We start from the raw sequence: 22701 nt of genomic DNA on the forward strand, positions 1-22701 counted from the left end.
CTATTTCCATAATTGTTTCAGTTGTTTTTCACAAAATAAAAAAAAACATTTCACAGTTGTAGCTTCTCAAATTTGAGGACCAGCTTTCTCTTTTAATAATGTTTCTATTGTATTGAGGTTTGTACTATGGATTGGACAAAGCAATTGATTAAAGGAGGAAATAATCAGCAGATTACTGCATCATTAGCTAAAGTCCGATACACAATAGTTGAAAATGAGCTCCACCTCAACCACCTACAAATGTAATGACAATCTAATGATATAATAGTATAACAATCACAGGGGACATTTTTATGCATTAATCATGTTACTTTAAGTTTAATTTCCTTACTTACATACTTTCACTTAAGAACCATTTTCAATGCAGAACTTTTCCTTGCAACAGATTATCAACAGATGCAACAGATTATCGACAGATTATCGTCTCATATTGGGTTGGTTTCGACCAACCCAGTATGAGACGAGCCTGAACTCAAGTGGGAATTAATATGACCTAGCAGTGCGGGCACATCCGTAGCCACTCATATTTCTGATTTCTTTAGTACACTGGCAGGGGTGAGGGATTATGAGGTCAGTAGATCCAGATGTTGCCAATGTTGAATCAGGTGGAATGAGGATATATGCCATTTTTAGCATGTAAACAACTGAACAGGGGAAGTATTACAAGCCTCTAGCTCATTAGAGCTAAGGCTAGACAGGAGATCAGTGGGTGGAAACTGCCATTTAATGAGTGATTCATGAAAATCATGAATTAACCATGAATCATCATTTATGAACCTGATGCATAGCTTCTCGATGGCGAGGACACTGCAGGAACTCAACACCTTGAACAATAGCTGTTCCTATACTGATAACTATGGTATATAATTCCTACTCTTGTAGCTTTGACTATCAAGCTCACTTCAAATTCCTTGTCATCATATTTTTTTTTCTTTTCTAAACTGAGCATAGATTGATGAGAAGCTCAGAGAGGATATGTTTTATTTTGTTTTTTGCCATAAACTTCACAGAGGTGTAGAGCTGTACATCCACATAATGATTTCTTATGACATTTTTCATCTATTATTGAGTTCAACGTGGAGCTATTTATAGATACGAGGGTCCTTGGGATTAGCCACAACACATAAAAAGGAGGTATGTGGTAACAAGCATTACATGTCTCACTACGCACATCCTTTTCATGCCTGCCACTCCTGTTATTGATCCCTCCTCAGGCAGAAAACGTGTGAAGAACAAACTCCTATGACATCCAACTGAACATTTCTAATACACCTTTTGGGACTGTCAGATATGACTCCAAGCCTATCCAATGTCACATTATACCATTTTTCTTTTCCTGATTTCCTCTACTGCAGCCTCGTATCCACCAAATTAAAAAATATTCCATTCAGGCTTTCAACATCAATCAATGGGCCAAGAAATCAAGATACAAGTTGATTATTTGCTTTGTTGTATGTTTTTTTTTAGAATATGAGCAGTTGGTTAAGTGCAAAATAATGCTTTGTGATGGGATGGAAGAACAGACATCAAAGTAAAAGGTCTCTTAGCTCTTAGCTTAGGTTGCCATGCCTACAGCAGTCACTAGATGGATGTGGTCATTTAAGATGATGCCTGCCGGTCCTTATCCTGAAACGATGATAATTCTAATTAGCAGGAAGCATCATGATTAGATATCTATGAGAAAAATAAAACCCCATGATAGCATGACATATAAAATCAATTATGTCGTTTACAGATATGAACAGAGAGCTAGTATCACAAATGAAAAAACAGAGGTCATTTGATTCTCCATCAGCTGATACTGTACATGCTGGCTGTATTGAATATAAAACCCTTATGGTTTCTTGGAATTAGCTTTCCAAGGAATGAGGGACTGTTTTGAATGCTGCCTAAATTTGCATATGCATGTAACCTTAATTGGATGATCTGATGAACGATTTCTTCCATGGCATTCATTCGGGATTTAAGATTTGCCCGTCGTGTGGGGCCTTCCAGCAGGTGCACAGAACTGTCCGGCTGCAGTGTTTACAGCTCAGTTTTGACACAGCAGTAACAGAGATTTAACAGGCTCATGTTCTTATTGTGAGAGGAACAGGAGCTTATCATCCTTTCAAGAAAAGTAGTATTTAGACTAAACAGAACAGCTGGAGAGAAAACCAAATGAAGATAGTGTCTCACACGTTAGCACTTTTTATTGTCCCAATTGTGCATTTTTTCTCTTACTCAATACTGAATACAGCGCAAAATCCTGACTCCCATGGACACAATTTTCACGATTCAGTGCATCAGTATGCACAGACACAGGGACTACAGCATAAAAACATGGCATAATACACAATTGATATGTCACATTTATGCAGAAAAAAGCTGTTTTGGTGGTTGAAAAACCGTCTGACACCTGAAAGCTGTTTGATATATAATAGAATAGCACTCTCTCTTCTTAACTTAATCTAACAATACTATTCAAAATCACTATAAACCAAACAATACAAACATCTGTGAAGATGAAACCCTCTGTAATCTCCTTACACATTCAGTCTCCATATGGCTGAGAGTGGATTAATCTTATAAACCTGGGTCACAAGTATCCCAAATAGACCCTCATATAGCTATGAAAAATATGCATATTCGAATACTTCAGATTCTTCACTGTTGTGGTACATTAATTAAGAAAAAAAAGGAAAAAAAGATGAATTAGAGGTCATTACTGCCGTTGACATCAAACTTCCAAAATGCTTTCCATTAGAACTCTGTGGTTCATTGAGCTAATGACCATATTATGGTTTGTTTATTGGTCAGAAGTACGTTGGATGTGATTTTTTCCTCCCAGAGAGAGAAGATGACTCTTGTTGTCCAGTTGAAAATGATGCAAGCTTTTGAAGACAGTTTAACAATCAACAAAACTGTTCGCCGTCATTTGTAAAGCAACTACGATTTAGCAGCTCTGTGTGGTTGTACACCAGCGTGCCACCACATGAACAGTAACAATACTAACATGCTGATGTTTCGCAGGTATAATATTCACCATGTTCACCATTTTAGTTTGCCATGTAATCATGGTAACAGTTGCTAATTAGCACGTAACACACAGTACAGCTGAGGGCGATGGGGATGTCATTAGCTCTGCACGTGTTTGGTATCGGACACATTCCATCAGTTTGCCGAATTGTTAAACCAGTGTATCTGCATAGACTAAGCACTGAATGAGAGAGCGAGTGATTAAAGTGACTGCACTGCAGTGGCTTCTTGGTAACGTCTGATGTAACATACGTTTGCGGTATTGATTTTGTTTCTTGTTAACTGATGTGAAACCTATGTGAAGCAGACTAAAGATGAAAGACAAATTTCAGAAAATATTCCGATGATAAAGTGAAATCAAATCAAAATCACCTCTTAACCTGATCATGGCACAATATGGAAAGTTAAAGGATCACCAGAGTTGTTCCAAATCATCCTGAGGAGACAATAACAATAATAATAGTAAGTAAATCTCTTAAACATGACCAGTGTACTTCACACTGAAAGAGTTAGTGGTTACTGTAACCAGTCTTCCTCTGCAAACAGGTCATATAGGGACCTCTTCTTCTGCAAGTGATGAAGGAAAAAATACGTAGTTTTTACTCTGCAGAAATATGCATAACCAAGTTCAGATGAAACTACTGTAATATGAGGCATCAGCAGAGTTTGGCAAATGACGTGGGGATTTTTGTCAAGGTTACAGAGAGAATTCTGTGCTACAAAGACTACAACTTGAATTGAATAACTTTCAAAGAAGGATTGTGAATTTTCTCTTACACTGGAAATCACCTATGGAAGGGATCGCTTCATGGCCAGTATGGAAAGGAATGTCTACAACGATAAAGTCTTTCATTTCTAAGATATTACCATTGATTGATCACAACCAGTCCTCCAAAGCTATGGCTTACATAAAAGTTCACTTGAGCATAGAGTGCTATAAATAAGTCACAGGTGACAAAGAGTGTTCATCGCCATGGCGATGGCAGGTGTATGAATATTCAAACCCATTCCAAAGGAAGAGCTGAAGAACATGTCCGAACATGTGCTACCGTCACTCTGCCTTTGTCTGATGAAGAAGAAAGCGCTGCGAAAGGTAGCAACAAAGGGCGTTTATATAAATAAATACAGAGTATGTATGTGTCTGTGTGTGTGTGTGTGTGTGTGTGAGTGAGAGATATTCTGTGTAATGCTGTGTTTGCTTTTAACACATTCATGGAAACACTGACTAGTGCATAGAGTCTTTCTTGGAAAATGTCTATGAGTGGCGTACACAGTCTGCTTTTGTCCCGCTCATTAGCAAAGTCATTGTGAGAATCTAAAGCTCTGCTCATACAAAGAGCAGCAGTAGAGCTGCAGCACTGGGTAAAAGGACAATATGATAATTATACATGGTCAGAGCAGCTACACCCTCAACCATTGACAGCATTTTTATACCTCAGAGACAGTATGTGAACTCTGCTGTTTTCACTGCCCTTTTCACACATAAAGAGGTGCAAAGATCACTCGGACAAATGCGAAGAAGGTGCAAGGTAAAGACCCTGCAGGCTACATTAACAAGGGTCAAGGGTTCAGCTTGTAAACTCAGTGTGATGCACAAACAGGTGAAGACTAAGAAACTAGACATTCTTCATCTATGAAAAGCACAACGTAATCCATCTCACCCCTCTTGCACCCACAAACACCCATCATATTCAAGGCCAGACAGCGGCCTAGTTTGCAACATAAATCCCTGAGTAAGATATTAATCCCATTCCATGTTATCTTTAATTTGAACTTGAATCAAAAGCATAATAGACAATAAAGCTCCTGTGCACTCTTCATTTTTCAGAATCAAGGGTCGAAGAAACACTACCATTAGTGTTGCCTCATTTAGTTTGAAGTAGCTTAGCATTTGATCCATTAATTAATAAGACAAAGAGAAGACCGGAAAGAAAAAAAGCTGTTTTTATAATTGTGCTGCTTTTACAAAGAGTGACCAGCGATAAATCACTTTTTCCACACTCTGCCAGAGCTGACGTCATATTGTGTAATTACTTCTGGCTTTTGCAGATCCAGCCTAGGTGTCTGTGTGTGTGTGTGTGTGTGTGAAGTGGTTTTTGAGGGGCAGGCTTTGTTTGTAATAATCACAGTCTGCATTAGCAGTGCGTGTGCGTGTGTCAGCATATTGGTGTGGCTTGTGCATGTGGCAGGGTGGAGGGGGTCTGTCAATCATTTTTACCGTGTTGTACCGTACAGTAAACTGTCCATGCCTGTATATTAGGTGTCAGATGCTACATCACAGAGACTATGAGGGCTGATGGAAGAGACAGGAAACAGTCTTTTACAGATTCAGCACAGGTACATTTGCGACTAGACTTGAGAACCTATTAAAGGTGCTTTTTTTGTTCCTATTGGATGTAATTTGTGCATCTGCTTTTAACCACTGACTGGACAAACATGGATGATAAATACACGTCCAAGCTGTCCCCGACTGTTGATTTCTGGGCAGGGATATACCTTGTCATAGTTGGTAAGTACAATGCTTGCTTATTTCATGCCAAATTATGTCAACTGTCATGGAAATTTGAATCATCTCAAACATTAATATAATTAGTTTCCTTCTTGTTCTGTAACCCAGAACAGAAAGAAATCCTCAGTGAGGTGGTGGGGCTTGAGTGTGTTAACGCAAGATCTTTAATAAGGTCTTCCAGTTGGCACAGTCTCTCCAAAAAGCTCAGTACATTAATGACTTTACATACTAGAAGCACATTGTATACCATTTAAGAGGAGATCTAGTTATGTGGCTCACTTTTCACAGGCTGAAAATGAGAGCTTTGTATCTCATTCACTGCTGTTTTGATGTCAGCTTCAGTTCAGCCGGGCTTTCAGTTAGCTGCGTTTATCTCTATCACACTGTTACACAGTGCAGTCGCTGTCTCCGGTGCATTGTATTTGAAATCAAATGACGTCTGTGAGGTTGATATGTCATTCTTCAGTGTTACTTGTGTGACGTGTGTGGGTGGTAGTGAGCTGAATGAAGATCCGATGTGCTGAAATACAGAGCGAATATATCTTGGTTATGACATGACCTTTGAAGTATCCATTACATTTTAATCATGTAAACACCTAATCCTGATTTCAAAAACCTGGATTTTTCCAGGGCACTCCGGCATGTAACAGCTCAGCTGCAATAGAAGAAATAACTGACTTCAGTCTTATTTTCCATTACCTGTGATCAGATTGGAGAAGCTAAATCCAGCAAAGTTCTGACAGCCAGACACCAAATTATAAACTCAACTATTTACTTTGTGAAATGAGTGGCTGAGGTGATGAGGAATCAGGACACACCTGCAGAGAGACGATTAGGCACCCAGATACAGCCATGATCGTGTATACAGGGATATAAATAACCAGCTTCCTCATGTTCAATGTAAACGCCATATGCAGAATGAACTGCTTATGAACTGCACTCCACTGTTTTTACATGCTATAGTCATCCAAGACAGAGGTTAGAGGTTAGATAACCAAATTCTCTGTCTCTGTGAAACATGTGTGTGTGTGTGTGTGTATATACCTTCTGCTGGTGTCGCTTTGCATTTCCTGAATGACTCACACACTCCACATGTCCTGCCGTCAGGAGGTTAGGTGATCCACTGCTCAGTTAGAACGGTCCATGGGCCATTGTGGTGAAACCTGGAGTAAGATAAGGATCAGCTGTCATTAGACACATGCTGTATGTTTCATTCAGCAGCTGGATTTATCCAAAATGTCCATGCATTTAACATAAAAATACTTGCATGAATCCTTTTTTTATATTAGCACTGAATAAAGTAACTCAAATCATACTGTATGTGCAGAATCTGAGGAAACTCCATAAACTAATCAAAGATCTTCATTAAATTCAGCTTCTGTGGCCTACCCTCTTAAATCTCACTTGCAAGCTGTAGTGCAAACCATATTGCAATTACTATTATGTGTATTAATAGCATGCCCCAACCCCACCCAACCATCATGGTCACACACTGTGCTGCAAAATGACATTTCATTTGCCTTTGCTGCAGGAAACAAGCCACAAACATTATAGCCTTTCATTTAGTGCCAGTTTTTATAATTGCAATTAGTCCTTCGGCCAACTAATTACATATTTTCAATTGGTTGATGCTCACTTGCACAATACATAGAAAGTTGTTTTTTTATTTGCTCTCTTTGATTAAATTCTTGTCAAGTTTAGAGAGATTAGAGCGATGGCGATTTCTTTGTTGCAGCTCAAGCACTGACAACTGTGAGCAAACTGTAAATGTAACATGAAATACAGTCAACCACTGCAACAGCTCACAAAATACTAATTGGCTTCATTCTAAATATACTGCACAATTACAGTATGCTATGGTAGTACACTTAACCTACTAACAACTAACATCAAAGTAGAGTAAATACACACATAACATAATCTGCACATTTCAACAATAGCTAGCTACATATATTTAATTATTCACAGTAACTTATACTACTACTAGCTACAAGTGCAGTTAGCATCTGTAAAAGCTACACTATATGGCCAAAAGCTAGAGGACACCCCTACTGATTATCAAGTTCAGGTGTTTCAGCAACATGGCAGGTGCATGAAATCCAGCATATAGCCATGAAATCTCCATCAAGAGCTCAGGGATGACACCTTTGCCACGAGTCAGTTGATGAAATTTCTGCCCTACTAGATCTGCCATGGCGAACTCTAAGTGCTGTTACTGTAAAGCGGAAGAGCCACAGAGCAACAACAGCTCAGCCACAGAGTGGGAGACCATGCAAACTCAAACAAAGCGGGGCCAACGAGTGCTGAAGCACAAAGCTCACTGACTGTGCATCCAGAGCTTAATGAAATGGGTTTCCATGGACGAGCAGCTGCATGCAAGACTCACATCTCCATAAACAATGCCAAGCATCAGCTGAAGTGGTGTAAAGCACAGTACAACAGGACTCTGGAGCCCTGGAGAGGAGATGAATCACAGTTCGCTATGTGGCAGTCCGGTAGATGAATCAAAGTGTGGAGGATGCCAGGAGAAGGCGACCTAGTGGAATGCATAATGCGTACTGTAAAGCTTGGAGGAGAGATTGTGGTCAGCTGCTGTTTTTCAGGTTTAGAGAAGGGTCTTCTTAATACTGCAGGATACAAAGACATTTTAGCCATTTGAAACTTTACAAATTCCAACTTTGTGGGAACAGTTTAGTGAAGGCCCTTTGCTGTTCCAGCCACTGTGCCACTGTGCACAAAGCAAGGTCCATAAAGAACTATATATATAATAACTGGCTGTGTATCTGTCAGCATGTCGTCTGACAGTGCCCCAAAGACATCAATTGATGCAACTTTAAGGGCTGACTAAGGAAGCAGACTCAGGCAAAACCCAATCAAAAGGATTTGCTCGATGTGCCTTGCAGTTCTAGTTTAATATGTCGACCGTTAGAACACAAGCAACAGTTTGTGAGAGTGTCTCCAGTCAATCACCAGTGCAGTGAAGGTAATTCACATCACACACATGTTCAACACAGATGGCTCAACCAGTTAAAAGAATCATTTCAATGCCACTACAAAGGGTCAACTAAAGAGGTTCCAGCTTTAAAAACTACACAGTATTATTTTATCATCACTTCATCATACTCTCCAGTACCACATAATCCAGCTTCTAATGGACGTGTGTGTAATATTCAAGTACACTCGGCTGTTTCAAATATATCATGCCCACGGCACCAGAAGAAATTTGCTTCATTCTTGATCCATATCACAAGACAGATAAGACAGCCACTGGTTGTTATCATTGATGTTCATTCCTTTTGCCTTGAAATAATTTGCCCTGACTCCTCCCTCTGCGCGTCACTTCCCACATATCCAAGAGCCTTTTATTATTCGCTACCTGAGAGGATGTTTATGGGCACTGCTGAGTCTGTGGAGATCATCCACCACATGATTTGCCACTTCATCCAGACCTCATGGTTGAAGCCAGCTAAAAGAGTCATTATATGCACACACACAGATATATAAACACATATATATACACACTCATGTATACATACACACACACACACACACACTTGAAGTTCCCCTGTGATGTCAATCACTGAAGAGTTCAGTGATGCTTTAAAAGGCATGGAATTAAAATGTGAATAGCATTCAGCTGGTCCATTTACTCAGACCCTCCGGTTCGATTCCCCCCACCGGACTGGCAGAGAAAATTTGGGTGTGGTGGAGTATCCCCTCCCCCCTCCATTGGCCAGCTGATGTGCCCTTGAGCAAGGCACTTAACCCCCCCATGTGCTCCCCGGGCGCCTGACGCGGCAGCCCACTGCTCCTGCGTGTTCACTGCATGTTGCATGTGCATGTGTGTGTTTACAGTGATGGGTGAAATGCAGAGAATAATTTCCCAGTTTGGGATCAATAAAGTGAATTTGAAAAAAAAATTATCCATATCCTATCTCAGTATTACTGCTTTTGTAATTGACTTGGATGTCAGGTGCCTTGCCTTGGCTCATAAGGTAAGACACCGCATCTTGTTTTTGTTTAATCTTGAGAAATGAGGCAGATGCAAAGAGCAAACAACAGTCCTGTACAGTATAGAGAGTATTTAAAAAACAGCTAAAATATTCAGACATAAGAATATTCTATCAACTCAGAAGACGGAGTAGGATTGAAAATAGTTTGTCATCAGAAATGAGAAGTTGGAAGCTTTAAAATGAGATTGCATAAACTGAGATTACATACACACTCCAAATAATACTGTAACAGCACCAGCAGTAGCTGACCATCATGGTATTTGATAGCCAAAAGGTATCTGAATGTGCTGGTGTTCTGGTGAGTTCAGATCAGCTATTATAACAAATTCATTTACTTTAATAGCTATGTCTATTATATCTCACTGCAAGGATATGGATCACATTCAACATGCACAAGGAATATGTTCACTAAAGATTCTTATGTACAAAATCATCATCATCAAAAGAAAATCACAAAAACCTTCTAATAATCTGATCATAGTGATGACAGAAAGTTCAAACGCAAGGAATGAATGCAGACCACTTATGTCAAGGTTGCTCTGGGAGAGAAATTCCATTAGTACTATTGAGGGACAAAAACCTCACATGCTTTTCCACAGATTGAAAGGACTATTTAAAAATGAAAACATGTCAGCACACTATTGCATGTTGTATCAATCAAATTTCCATAGGCTTATGTAAGAGAGAGCTATTACATAAAGCAGGCTGAACCCAGGACACATCTACCAATCTCTTTAATGGAGTATACATTAGCAGTAATTTTGTAATTAAAGTAAAGTGAAATATTTTCTATTTTTAGAGTCACAGGCACAGGGGTAAAAGAAATTATCCTTCAACTGTGTGATCTGACACACGTTAGTGGCTAACTGCTTAAACTTGTAGAAAGGATTTGCTATCAATTTGTGGCACCCAGTAATGTAATCAGATCCTCTTCCCCTTCTGTTATATTCCACATTATCGCCACATGATCAAAATTTTTAATAACTGAAGTGCTTGTATCTGTAAGTCTCAAATCATTTAGATTTTTCTCCTTTGTTGGCAGTTTATATGTTCCTATATATACTATAAAGAAAGACACCAGCCTTGGTCCACATACAAGTAAATTTCTAATTCTGATTCTGAACATCAGTTTTTCACAAAACACATCTACATACATTCATATTTTCATGTGAAAAACCTTCTTGCCGGTGTGGAAAATGATGATGAGATGGCACCCCTGGGGTAAAACGGTAAAAAGCACAACATTTATGATCACTGGTGCCTGGATTTAACCTAGCATGGTATGAGAACAAACCGTTCAGGAAGCTTGAGGGAGGAGAAAAACCTCCAGTAACTGAGGTCAGATAACAGCAACAATTGCTAAATTTCATGGAGGGGGGTCAGCAGCTCAGCGCAACAGTGCTGTAAAGAATCAAATCTTAAAATGAACAACACCATGCAAGCCTATAGCTAAAAGTGGGGGTACGAGATTAGTGACAGGCAAGGGGAGGCGTGGCAGGAAAATTTAAATTTAATTAACACCTGAGTGCCATTTCCTGCAATACAGAGCCTTCAATTGTGTCCAATAAAGCTGCTCTTTCACTGCAAAGCTCAATTTATATAGAACTATGTATTAAAATATGTAAAGGATGGGAGGGAGAGCCTGTGGGAGAAAGATAGAGAGAGCACAATCTAACTCTGTCTTCCCCCGAGTCCGCACCATCACTTCATTCTACATTCAGGAGAACAAAACACCCTGCAATACACTGAAATGGCTTGAGTAAATGAACTGGTTTGAATAAATAATTACATCCTCCAACTGGCCTGAAATCATGTGTGAAAGTAGATAAAACCATCAGGACGTGGGCTCAGTCTGCCAGCCATATGCCAGCCGCCGAAGGACTTTCCAGGACTCGTAAGACATCATCAGAAAGGCAGCAGATCTGAGGGGCACTGCACAGCCGGCTAACTAACGGCTCGCGGCCTCGTCAGCTGGAACGCTTAAGGCCAAGACCCGGCGGCCACATGTCCGGAGCTCCAGCAGCACTTTCTGAGCCCGGTTTCCAGGCACAAGCCTTTCAACAGAGTTTTGAAAGACACAGAAAGTGGATCTGCTGTGTTCAGCTGTCTCCGCTATGGTCTCTAAGGCCAAGGCTCTTTCCCCAGAGCTAGCAACTGACATCGGGAAGGCAATGAAGGCTGACTTGACTCACACCACACCATCAACAGCGGTTGCAACATCAACTTTACAGTCAAATCCCTCACTTACTCCCTACCTCCGTTCTGCCTAGCGTGTGCTTTGTCTCAGTATGTTCCGTGCACAGCAAACATCACGCAGACATAGCAGCTGTTCCTTCATTTACAAGGTGTGGCTCTGTCAAAGCAGCATCTGTCTCACTGGCTGTGAGATGCTATCACACAAGCCTACAGTGCAGCAAGGAGTGCATCTGGTCGCACTCCACAAGAGTCTTATCCTCATCCTTCAGGGGACGACACACAGGGCTGACATGGTGTTATCCATGGCACAACTGGTGCCTCCCTGTCTTATTATGCTTGTGGTGTCACAGTGACCATTGATTATATCAGCTTAACCCAACAGCGACTCTTAGTGTGTGAAGCCTGTACAAAATAGAACACTAGTTAGAACATTAGATGTTATTTTGTGATTCCATTTTTATTGTTTTTCTATCCTTATTGTTCTCTCTCCTGTAGCTATCCTGTCTGTCTTGGGGAATGCCGCAGTCCTGGTCAGCGCAGCTCGTCGCCTCCCCCTGCTCAAAGCTCCCGAGCTGCTGACTGTGAACTTGGCCATAACGGACATCGGCATGGCCCTCAGCATGTATCCTCTGTCCATCGCTTCAGCTTTTAACCACGCCTGGATTGGGGGTGACATATCTTGCCTCTACTACGGCCTGATGGGCATGATCTTCAGCATAACCAGCATCATGACTCTAGCTGTGATGGGGATGGTCAGGTACCTGGTAACAGGAAATCCCCCCAAGACAGGTAGTGTAATCTAAGATGGGATTTATGGGAGATCAGGGCTGTTCAGTTCTTAATGAATACCATTTGGCATAAAGAAATGTGAAGTAAGCAATCAATCTTATCAAAGGTCACACGAATTAACCTCATGATGAACCGCCTTCTCATTTTTAAAACTTTTTCTAATCTATTACCTTTACCCCTTTAGATTATCATCTATCATAAAACTTAATGGTATGTTGATGAGGATTACTGATAAAACTGAAAATTTAAATGAGCCAGAGTCAAAACGACCTTACCTGATTAATCTTTATCAGTCAATTCAATTATTGATCTGCAATGTCTTAACTAACTCTCAGAGAAATCTTGGTTAAGCTTGCTGAACAAGCCTCCCTTTTTTTTATTTGGAGGGTTAGGGTTTGGGGGGGTGCTGTCGTCTTTCATCCTTCCAGTCACTGAGGGATTCATTCTTGTCAAGCAACTGTTTTAATAGGATCCCAAGCAAGCAGTACACACAGCATGGTCTGATGAATAATAGATGCAACTGATGCCATAACTGGCATTTACACTGATATTCATTTATTCTTCTTCATCAAGTAATGTCATACAGTACATACGACATACCCTGTAAGGACCTTACCTGCAGGTGACAAATGACATTTACTGTCAAATTAAGTATTCTAATCTCTTATCTCTTACCAAGAAAGACTATTGTGACTCAGGAGTCTTTGGCCATTTGACACAGAAAATCTACAAGCTTCTGTTTGTGGGCACAGAATACCCAGGAGACCACGGTGTCTCAGTAGAAGGACACTTCAGGCAGCAACCTCAAAACTTCCAAAAGGTGTAGCAGCCCGCATTGCTGTATTAGTCTGGCTGTCACCACAGGCACAGCATAAAAGTGTTAAAGGATAATAACAGATTAAACTAAGTCAGTTTCTTTCTGCATGGAGTATGCAACTCATGCACTCAAACTGTATATAAAATGCTTTTTAGCCACAATTCTTAACATTTGTAGAGGATATATTTCCTTAAGATGATAAATGAAGCTTAATAAAGCTAAAGCTGAATTGATTCGAAAGCATGTCAGTTCACACAAATAATTCAGTTGATGAATATCTGCACATCCAAATAGGGGACAAGATGCTCTACTGACAGTGTTGCATACAGTGAGGGTTTGAAGCACTGAGTATAGCCACAATGGCTCACAATACTGAGACTGAAATGGTTTGAATCTTTCATTAGTTGAAGTTATAAAAAATATATATATATAATAGAATGACATATAAAATCACACATGACAGTCTGCCATGATAATTGACACAATAGGGAATGAGGAAAAAGAAAAGTATGTGCTGGTGTGCACTTTGGGGTGGAAATGTCAGCCGGATTTATATCTGACAGCTGGAGATGATTAATGTGGTTACAGCTCATCAGTACACAATGAGGATGCAAGTTCCCAGTAAACACGCTTTGAAACACATGTAATTAATGGAATTGATTATTGCGAGTTATTGTGTACAGTGGGAGGCATCCTGTATACAGCTCCCCACCAACCTCAGAAAAATTCACAGAACGTAATCTTCTACTGGTATTACTCACTAATAATGCTCTGCTGATGCATGCACTCTCCTAGCTTTACCTGGGGGTGATTTATGTATGTCCTGGGTAAGAAGTCTCTCCTATGGGCATGTGAACCCACTTAGCTGAGAAGCTAACTAAATGAATAAGTAACGCTACAGAGAGGTAGTTGCTGTATTAATGGATCTTAGCACTAGTTCAGGCAGAGTACCATAGCCCCACTTGCATCACCTTCGACTAGCATTAGCTGATCGGCATCAGCTGTCTCATTCATGTTTCACAATCACTGGCTCAGTCACAAGCTGACTCGTATCTTCCAGACATATTTATGCAGATCTGCATTATGGCCATTAAAACCCAGTCCAGTTTCCCTAGGAGTTACGCCCAAATTGTATAATTTCACACCTTGTGATTTAAAATGAAATTATACTTTTGAAGTACAGGCAAACTTGCATGCGCTTTACGCTCGGATATGTTTGCATGTACGTAGTATATTTATGTTTTCGTATTTGTTTTGGACCCACCTCCTGACATGAGTAGAATCAACGAATCAACTTGCTTGACGTACAGGTCACAAACGAATTGTTGAGATTTGAGATGCGTGTGCATGTTGACTCCTCTTCCAGCCATCTGTGTAGGCTGGCATTGGCACTTTCCGCCCTATATAGAACGACATGGAAAGTAAGAGTCACTGACCTGCAACTAACGTTCACCTTTTTGTTAACTGTAACCATAATCATTTTCCAACTTTAACCAAGTGTTTTAGATGCCTAACCCTGGCTATACCCTAATCATTATTGACTTTTCCCTAACAGTAACCATGCCATATTTTTGATGCAAGGATATCTTGAAATGGAAAGAACTGAAAAACATTGGCACTTGATGTTACAAGTAGGCCAGTGTTTTTCTTCCATTATTGATATTCTCGGTCAGGCAAAAGGGTTGTATGAGCCCAGACTTGATACTGCTGATATGCCTATGACAACACAGGGGGAGGAGCTCTCCCAGGATCCTACATCTTCACTCAAAGAGCAGAACCTTTTCTGCCCAACCTAATAGTTAATTCCTTGATGTGTTGCTGACTGTGTTATAATGATTCCGCACCGTTAACACTTCAGGATGAATCAGACTCCACATTACATGCTGAGTGAGAGAAAGAGGTGATGTACGCAATTGTTAATTATACTTTATGGTGCAAAAGCCATATAGGGGTGTGCACTGTCATACAGTATCTATACAAATCACAGCATATAGTTGACAAACTGAACTGAATTTAAAATCTGTTTGTGCACAGGTATCAAGTTCCAGAGGAGAACTATCAGCATTGTGATCAGTGCGATCTGGCTGTATGCTAGCCTGTGGGCCTTGTTTCCTCTGCTGGGCTGGGGCAGCTACGGGCCAGAGCCGTTTGGACTTGCCTGCTCCATAGACTGGACCGGCTATGGGGAGTCCATAAACCACTCCACCTTCATTATGACTCTGTCTGTACTCTGTACATTCCTCCCCTGTCTGGTCATCCTCTTCACCTACTTTGGTATTGCCTGGAAGCTGCACAGGGCATACCAGTCGATCAAGAGCAATGATTTTCATTATGGAAACATGGAGAAGAAAATCACTCTCGTAAGTACCAGATGAGCCGTGCTGTATCGACACTGTGCCTTCAGTGTTTTTCACTGATTGGAACAGGGGTCTCATGGGAATGAGACTAAACATTCAAACTGTAATAAGTAACCTATCAGGGTCTAAAAAAATATGAATATTTGCCAGGCTTATTTTTTATGTGTTACCATGGCCGGGTTAACATCAAAACTTCAAAAAACTCATGTGGATTTATACATAGCAAGCAAAAAAAGTGTAAACAAAGCAAAATGTTTTCTATTTTAGATTATTCAAAAAAGCCATTATTTGCTTTGATCACAGTTTTGCACACGATGGTGAGTAAAACTGAATCAAAATCTAAATCAAAACTCAACATCAACTGTTCAGAGGAGACTGCGTGAATCAGGCCTTCATGGTGAAATTGCTGCAAAGAACACTACAACCGAGGAACACAAGGAATGTACATTATATCAATGGTAATCTGTACTTTGGTGTGATGAGTCCAAAGTTGAGATTTTTGGTTCCAACCACTGTCTCTGTCAGACATGTGCAAGAGTGGTTCCCACCCTGAAGCATGGAGAAGGAGGAGTGACTGATGACAAATGCTGGCGATATATTCAAAATTCAGCGCACACTTAACCTCCATGGCAACCACAGCATTCTGCAGCGACATGCCCATCAGGTTTGCACATAATGGAACCAGCATTTATTTTTCCACAGGTCAATGACCCAAAACACACCTCCAGGCTATGTGAGGGCTATCTGAACAAGAAGGAGAGTGATGGAGTGCTGCATCAGATGAACTGGCATCAATAATCACCCAACCTAGACCTGATTGAGATGGTTTGGGATGAGTTGGACAGCGAAAAGCAGCCAGCAAATTATACTCAGCATATCTTGTACTGTATGTGGCCTACATCAAGGAGGTGTCTCAGGGAATGCTAATAGTGTGTAATGCTAATATGCTAAAATGCTAATAGCTGAAGCCGTCAATGGAGCAAATGGTGACTACCTCGAAGAATCTAAAACATCAAACATATTTTGCTTTGTTCACACTTTTTTGCATACTATAAAAAATATGCGTGTTCTTTTATACTTTTGATGCCTTCATCAAATGCAATGTAGAAAATGATTTTTTTTTTTAAAAACATTAACTGAAGGTATGTCCAAACTTTTGACCTCTATAGCCACCAACCATTCTATAAAGTAGAACTATGATCGATCCCTTCAGGAATGTATATTTGTATTCTGTGTCACTCAAAACTCCCCATGAAAATCCTTGTAGCTCAGCAGCACATGTGTGCATGGACCATTGGGTGGGTTTATTCATGAGTGTGTCAAGGCGTGTGCATTGGAAAGAGTGAGGGCGAAAGGGGACTAACCTGTGGCATCACATGCAAGACAAACAGTTTCCCACAATTCTTGAGAAGCTAGCTTGAGAAGAAGATTTTGAAGCTACTACTCTTTCTTAGTGATTCCTGAAACTGAATTAAAAGGGGTCTGTCTAGATTAGAGGGTGACACAGGAGCAAATTTTCACTTTCACTGTCCCATCCCCCTCCCACATGCATCATATGGTGATGCTACTGTTGAATTGATGAACACCTTTAGGGTACAACTGGATTCAGTGTCAATCCAACAACGCTAGTGGGACACCATATCATGCCACTGAGCCTTCATGTCTGAACCAACAATAAATTCCATCTGCATAGATAGATTTTGAAGCCTGTGCATATCACTGGTTATAAATAATAAATGTACAACTCTCTTTTGTATAGCCTTAATAGAATAAATATTGGGCGACACTGCCACTTCAACAGCAGAATAAAACCTCAGCATAGCAGAGAGCACGGAGCTGATTAAAACTCCACAGCTGCTGCAGCCACAGCAAAGAGAGCAGCTTTTTACACAGGCGACGCACGCACACGCGACACCACGTTGCTAGGCAACGCATCGGTTGTTGACGTGTCTGAACTTCATTCTGTTCACCGCAAAGTCCTCGACAATCTGCTCCTGGTTCAGCGTCTTTGCTTGACTACTTCCAGTTCATATTGTTGCCAGCCCCCCCTCTGTCCCACTGTAACCAGTCCTGTCGACCTGCGCACCTCAAAGTTTTCAAACATTTTGAGCTGAATAAGGCTCTGCAAACAGTAGAAAGTCCTCACACAACTTACTGAAGTAGGAGTTCCTCAGCAGAGTAGCAAACGCCGAAGTCGCCGCTGTAGGAGCCACCGTGAGCATTTCGGCGTTTAGCCGAACCTAGCTTGCACCTGTTGGCCAGGCGCCATCTTGGGCGTGCTTGCCGCATTAAATCACTGATTCATTGAGGAAGACACAACCTTTTATAACTATGCCGAGTTTACAGCAATGACTGCGTAAACGTTTTAAATAGTAGCATTTTAAATAATAGCATTTATTTATATCACACCTGCACATTTTTAAATAAAATTGCTCCCGGCTATTGTTTTTCTGATTCCCTGCTTGATATCTTTTTCTGTCCCGTCACAGTCACGTGACGAATGGTGACACTGACTCCGATCCCGCGGGAATCCCGCAAGAATCACGTGACCCATAGGATTCCTTAAAAATTGTCAGCCGAGTGTAAACCAAAGGACCAAAGCTGCCTGGATATGAAATCCATCATAAAAAATGTTTTTGTAGCCTAGCCTATCTACACCTGCTTTGAACCTTAGCCTTACTTTTAATATTTGTAATGTATTTCTGTATTACTATGATTTTGATGATGATGATGATGATTATTTTTATCATTGTCATTAGTATTATCATTATTACACAAATTAGTTCCAAAAACGTATTATGGTCTAGTTATGTGATTAAATTGTTTACATTTCACTTTGTTGAATGTCAATTATGATTGTCACTGTAACAGATTATTCCCTGACCTTTTCAGTCCCATAAGTGCTTTATTCATGGTTCTGATTATTTGGCCTGTAATGAAGTGGTTAACAACCAGTCCCATCTGTTCACAGCTGGAGTCCCAGGTTTAACAGAGACAGGTGATAACCGGCTTCATGATGCCGGTTATCCGGGGTCACCAATGTTAGTATTAGTGAAGCAAGTTACCCAAAGAGAGACAGCTCAGGATAACAGCTAGTGGACTGGCTCAGTCTGGCTGCTAGCCAAGTTCTACAAAGTTCTGCTTTTTTCTCATCTAACAACAGATAAGGACTCAAATATCGGATAGCAGATAATGAAATGTCATTTCATTGTCTGAAATAATGAAATTAAAAAAAACACTTAACATGCTGCCAACAGTACTGTGATGCAAGTGTTGTTTGGGGTAATACAATGTCCCGCTGCTCACCTCCAACCCTCTTATCTGTCTGCTTTGTGTCTTTCTCTTTTGCCTTCATTGTCTCTTTTCACTGGAAAAAGCGCATGCACATATATACACACACGCCACTGGTGCAACCAAGTGTACAGCTGGGGGTGGGAGACAAGAAAAAACAAGGGACAGATCGGTTTACAGGGTTCATAGAAGGAGGACATATTTAACATAATTTCTTCTGTATATGGGGGGGTCAGACTGGCATTTTGTCTGTATTGGGGGAGAGGCACGACTCCCTCAAAGAATGCATGATTACGCCCATCAATCTAGCTGTGGTTAAACTGGTCAGGCTGCAGGGAATGTGACTCTGAAAGCTGAGGAGGAATTGACAAAGATCAGAGGGGAAAGTGTTTCAATCATCTGTCAGTTGTGCTTGACAGAGCGCAGGGGTAGGGGGGTCAGCACTTAGTCACCATGTCTGCACATCTGGGTCCCTGAAAACACAATATACGGATCTGTGTTGAAGCAAATGCCCTGCGGACACGACTGTTGAGTGTGTGTGTGTGCAAGTTATTTGCCTGTAACACTCATTTTCACTTTGTTCTCCCGCACGAAAGCTTTTTCTTTTTATTCGTTATTTTTTTTTACCAAAGAAGTTCCAATTAGTTATGAATCTGACAGCCAGAGCTGGATTTAACATGTTCCATACATAACAGATGTGGACTCATCAGTCCTGTCTGCTTGTCTGAAAGTCCACCTTTTGACTTACAGAGACGCAGGACACCTAAATGAAGGAAAGCGATGCCTCCTGTTTCACTCTGTTGCTGATGATCCTTAACTTTTAACTTTTTTGGAGGTCAAAGGTCAAGGTCACTGTGACCTCATAAAACAGGTTTTTTGTCACAACTCAAGAATCCATAAAGTAAACGATCCCAATTATATCCAAAAGGTCGAAGGGCAACTTCACTGTGGCATCATAATGTTCTGCAAAGACACTTTCCGGCAATTATTCAAAACCATAACTCAGGAACAGGAAGGGGAGATTGTGACCATATTTCACATTTGGTCAGATACTGAATTGGTGACACTAATCTTGTGCGTCCACCTTGAAACTGTGCTGATTGTAGAGATCCTCTGTTCTGCTGGGTTAACGATGTGTGTGAAGCATCCACGGTTGACAGTTTGTAGCTACTATGCAGCAACATCCATATTTGAAGCATTGCTCATATTTAAATCACACACTGTGATACAATGATAGCTTCTATTTCTCAAAAAAATTAATACTCTTCATTAAATTCCTTCAAAGTTTCCACTACATTATGTGTATAATATGATACAGACATGGATCTAAACTGCAATGTGACTGGTTGGCGAGGCATACAACCACAATAGTTCGTAATGGCACTTCTAACAGTTAAAATAAACTCTTATCGTAAATCTTACATACAATACTTAATGTTCATAATATGGTAAGAATTAATATGTTCTCAAAAAGTGCCAGGGGGGTTGTGTTTATTGGTTTGGATGGTTATGGTTTGGATGGTTAGTCAAGCATGTGACGTGATGAGTTGAAAGTCTACAACCAATGATTGATTACGCTTTTACATCATTTGCATATTCACTTGTGAAGTACTCATTTGATCTCTTTTGGTCACTTAACATTGCCTGGTGAGAATATTCATGATGTGCAATATTCAAAGGAGGAGTCAATAAGTCTTAATAAACTGCACTGGGGAACTCAGAGGACTGCTGATGAGCCTGTCCCTTCCCTGCTGTTCAAGACTCATTTCACTTTTATTCCTTGCATAATATGACCCGCAGTTGAACCCCTAGGGCACAAATAGATCCACTGCAGCTTGTTCCGCCTGACCTTCTCCAGGTTTCAATTATACCTGCCAGAGCAACATCCTGCTGTTTTGTCAACATAATGATTTCTAATTCTCACCATCACTTGTGTTGAATGGCTGAGTTGTTACCACAAAAAGAGGGAAATTTAACAAAACCAGTGTATAGGTGATCCAATATAATGTCACTTGACTCACATCTTCCCACACCCCTCTACTATATTCTCTTTTTTCCTTCGCCCTCCGCTGTTCTTTCATCTGCTCTTTTGATTTCAGATGGCTGTGATGATCAGCTCAGGCTTCCTTGTTGCATGGACCCCCTACGTGGCTGTCAGCTTCTGGAGCATGTTCCACTCGCGGGAGCACGGCCACATGACGCCATTTGTCACCCTGTTGCCGTGCCTCTTCGCTAAGAGCTCCACCGTGTACAACCCCTTCATATACTTCATCTTCCAGCGTACCTCCCAGCACAAGCTGCTGCGCCTCCAGAGACTGATGTTTTGTTGTTCTCATCAGGCCAGTTCAACTGGTGAAGGAGGGAAGCTGGAGGGCAAAATGCTCAGAGGCTCCGACTGCGCCGTTTTTAGAACTGGGACTGATGAAACCTGTGTGGGTCTAATGGGAGCTCCGAGCAGTCAGTCTGGGCATGAGATGATGACGTTGGGCTAACACGGTGAAGTCTACATTTTTATTCTATCTCAGTTCTATATCAGTTTCATACAGTGGAACATTTTGGGAAATCCCTTTATTTGCTTTTTTTGCCAAGAGTTAGATAAGAAGATCAATACTCTTATTCCTGTATGATAAATATGCAGCTAGAGCTAGCAGCCATTATCTTAGCATGAGGAGAATGACTAGAAATAGGAGGAACCAGCTAGCTTGCTCTGTCCAAATGTAACAAAATCCACCAGCTAGCACCTTTAAAGCTCATTAATTAAAATATTACGCCGTGTAACTCCTTTGTTAATTGTGCACAAAAACCAAAACTTAAAAACAACGCGTTGCACACGCAGCACGTTCTGGGTCATGCATCAAACCTCTCATCTAACTCTCAGCAAGATAGCCAAACTTCTAAAAATGTGGTGGATAAAATTGGAAATAATAATAAAACTTGCTATCTAGTTTTTTAATGAAGTTAGAAATATTATTGTTTGTTTGTAAGTGTGACCTTCTCTTGGCCTCCCATTAGCTGTATGTATATGCCTTTGTTGAACTCTTTGGCGTCCTCACAGTACATATGCTTCATCATTTCACCCCAGCATGCTGAGTTCGAGGTGAATTGGCAGCCTCAGAAAATGGTAGTCAGCTTTGAATTATGGTGCACATGATACCAACATATGTGACCAATGACCTCTGGACCTGACAACTTTGTCCAAAATCACTTCTTCATAGAGCTGCAATGGTCTGTGGGTCTGTTATCATTCTGCAAAGCACACTGCTGAAACCCTGAACTCCTGTAGCTTTCACATTAAACAGTTTTCCTTTATTTCTATCACGCACAACAGTGCACATACGCAATGCAGCACAGATGGAGTGGATCACATATGAAAAGGTTCTTCCACAAGGGACTTACTGTACTACCTACAGTTTGGCACTAATTGATTAGAAATTGTACAGGATCAAAATGGAAAATTGATAATATTGTATTGGTCTAAACACACATCATCATGTTAAACATGAAAATGCCTTGGTGTCGATTTGTGTGTGTGTGTGTGTGTATGCCTGTGTGTGTGTATGTGAGTGTGTCTATATAAGTTGCAATAAAGAAAAAGTATTCCACAGCAGGTGTCCCCTAACTGAGATATTTGTTGGTCAGAATGGAGTTTTTCCCTGTTAGTGTATAAGCATATATGAATAGGCTAAAATTATCTAATTTAAAGGAGGTCAG

The 22701-nt window shown here is 40.7% G+C and overlaps 1 protein-coding gene across 1 annotated transcript; it reads left to right on the top strand.

Annotated features, from left to right (window-relative positions):
- The first annotated feature begins 5428 nt into the window (after positions 1–5428).
- Positions 5429–21482, top strand: opn8a (opsin 8, group member a). The gene is made up of 4 exons (XM_041959288.1): positions 5429–5527; positions 12232–12525; positions 15377–15702; positions 21090–21482. The coding sequence occupies exons 1-4, from the start codon at positions 5455–5457 to the stop codon at positions 21480–21482; spliced, it is 1086 nt and encodes a 361-aa protein (XP_041815222.1). The 5' UTR covers positions 5429–5454.
- The last annotated feature ends 1219 nt before the right edge of the window (positions 21483–22701 follow it).

The sequence above is a fragment of the Chelmon rostratus genome, chromosome 18 (assembly GCF_017976325.1).
Source record: "Chelmon rostratus isolate fCheRos1 chromosome 18, fCheRos1.pri, whole genome shotgun sequence".
NCBI lineage: Eukaryota > Metazoa > Chordata > Actinopteri > Chaetodontiformes > Chaetodontidae > Chelmon > Chelmon rostratus.

Bases quoted from the DNA above. Each gene is read 5' to 3' on its own strand.
- opn8a (XM_041959288.1), top strand. From the start codon at position 5,455: ATGGATGATAAATACACGTCCAAGCTGTCCCCGACTGTTGATTTCTGG. The intron at 5,528-12,231 runs GTAAGTACAATG...TCTCTCCTGTAG, and splicing joins GATATACCTTGTCATAGTTG to CTATCCTGTCTGTCTTGGGG. The intron at 12,526-15,376 runs GTAGTGTAATCT...GTTTGTGCACAG, and splicing joins AGGAAATCCCCCCAAGACAG to GTATCAAGTTCCAGAGGAGA.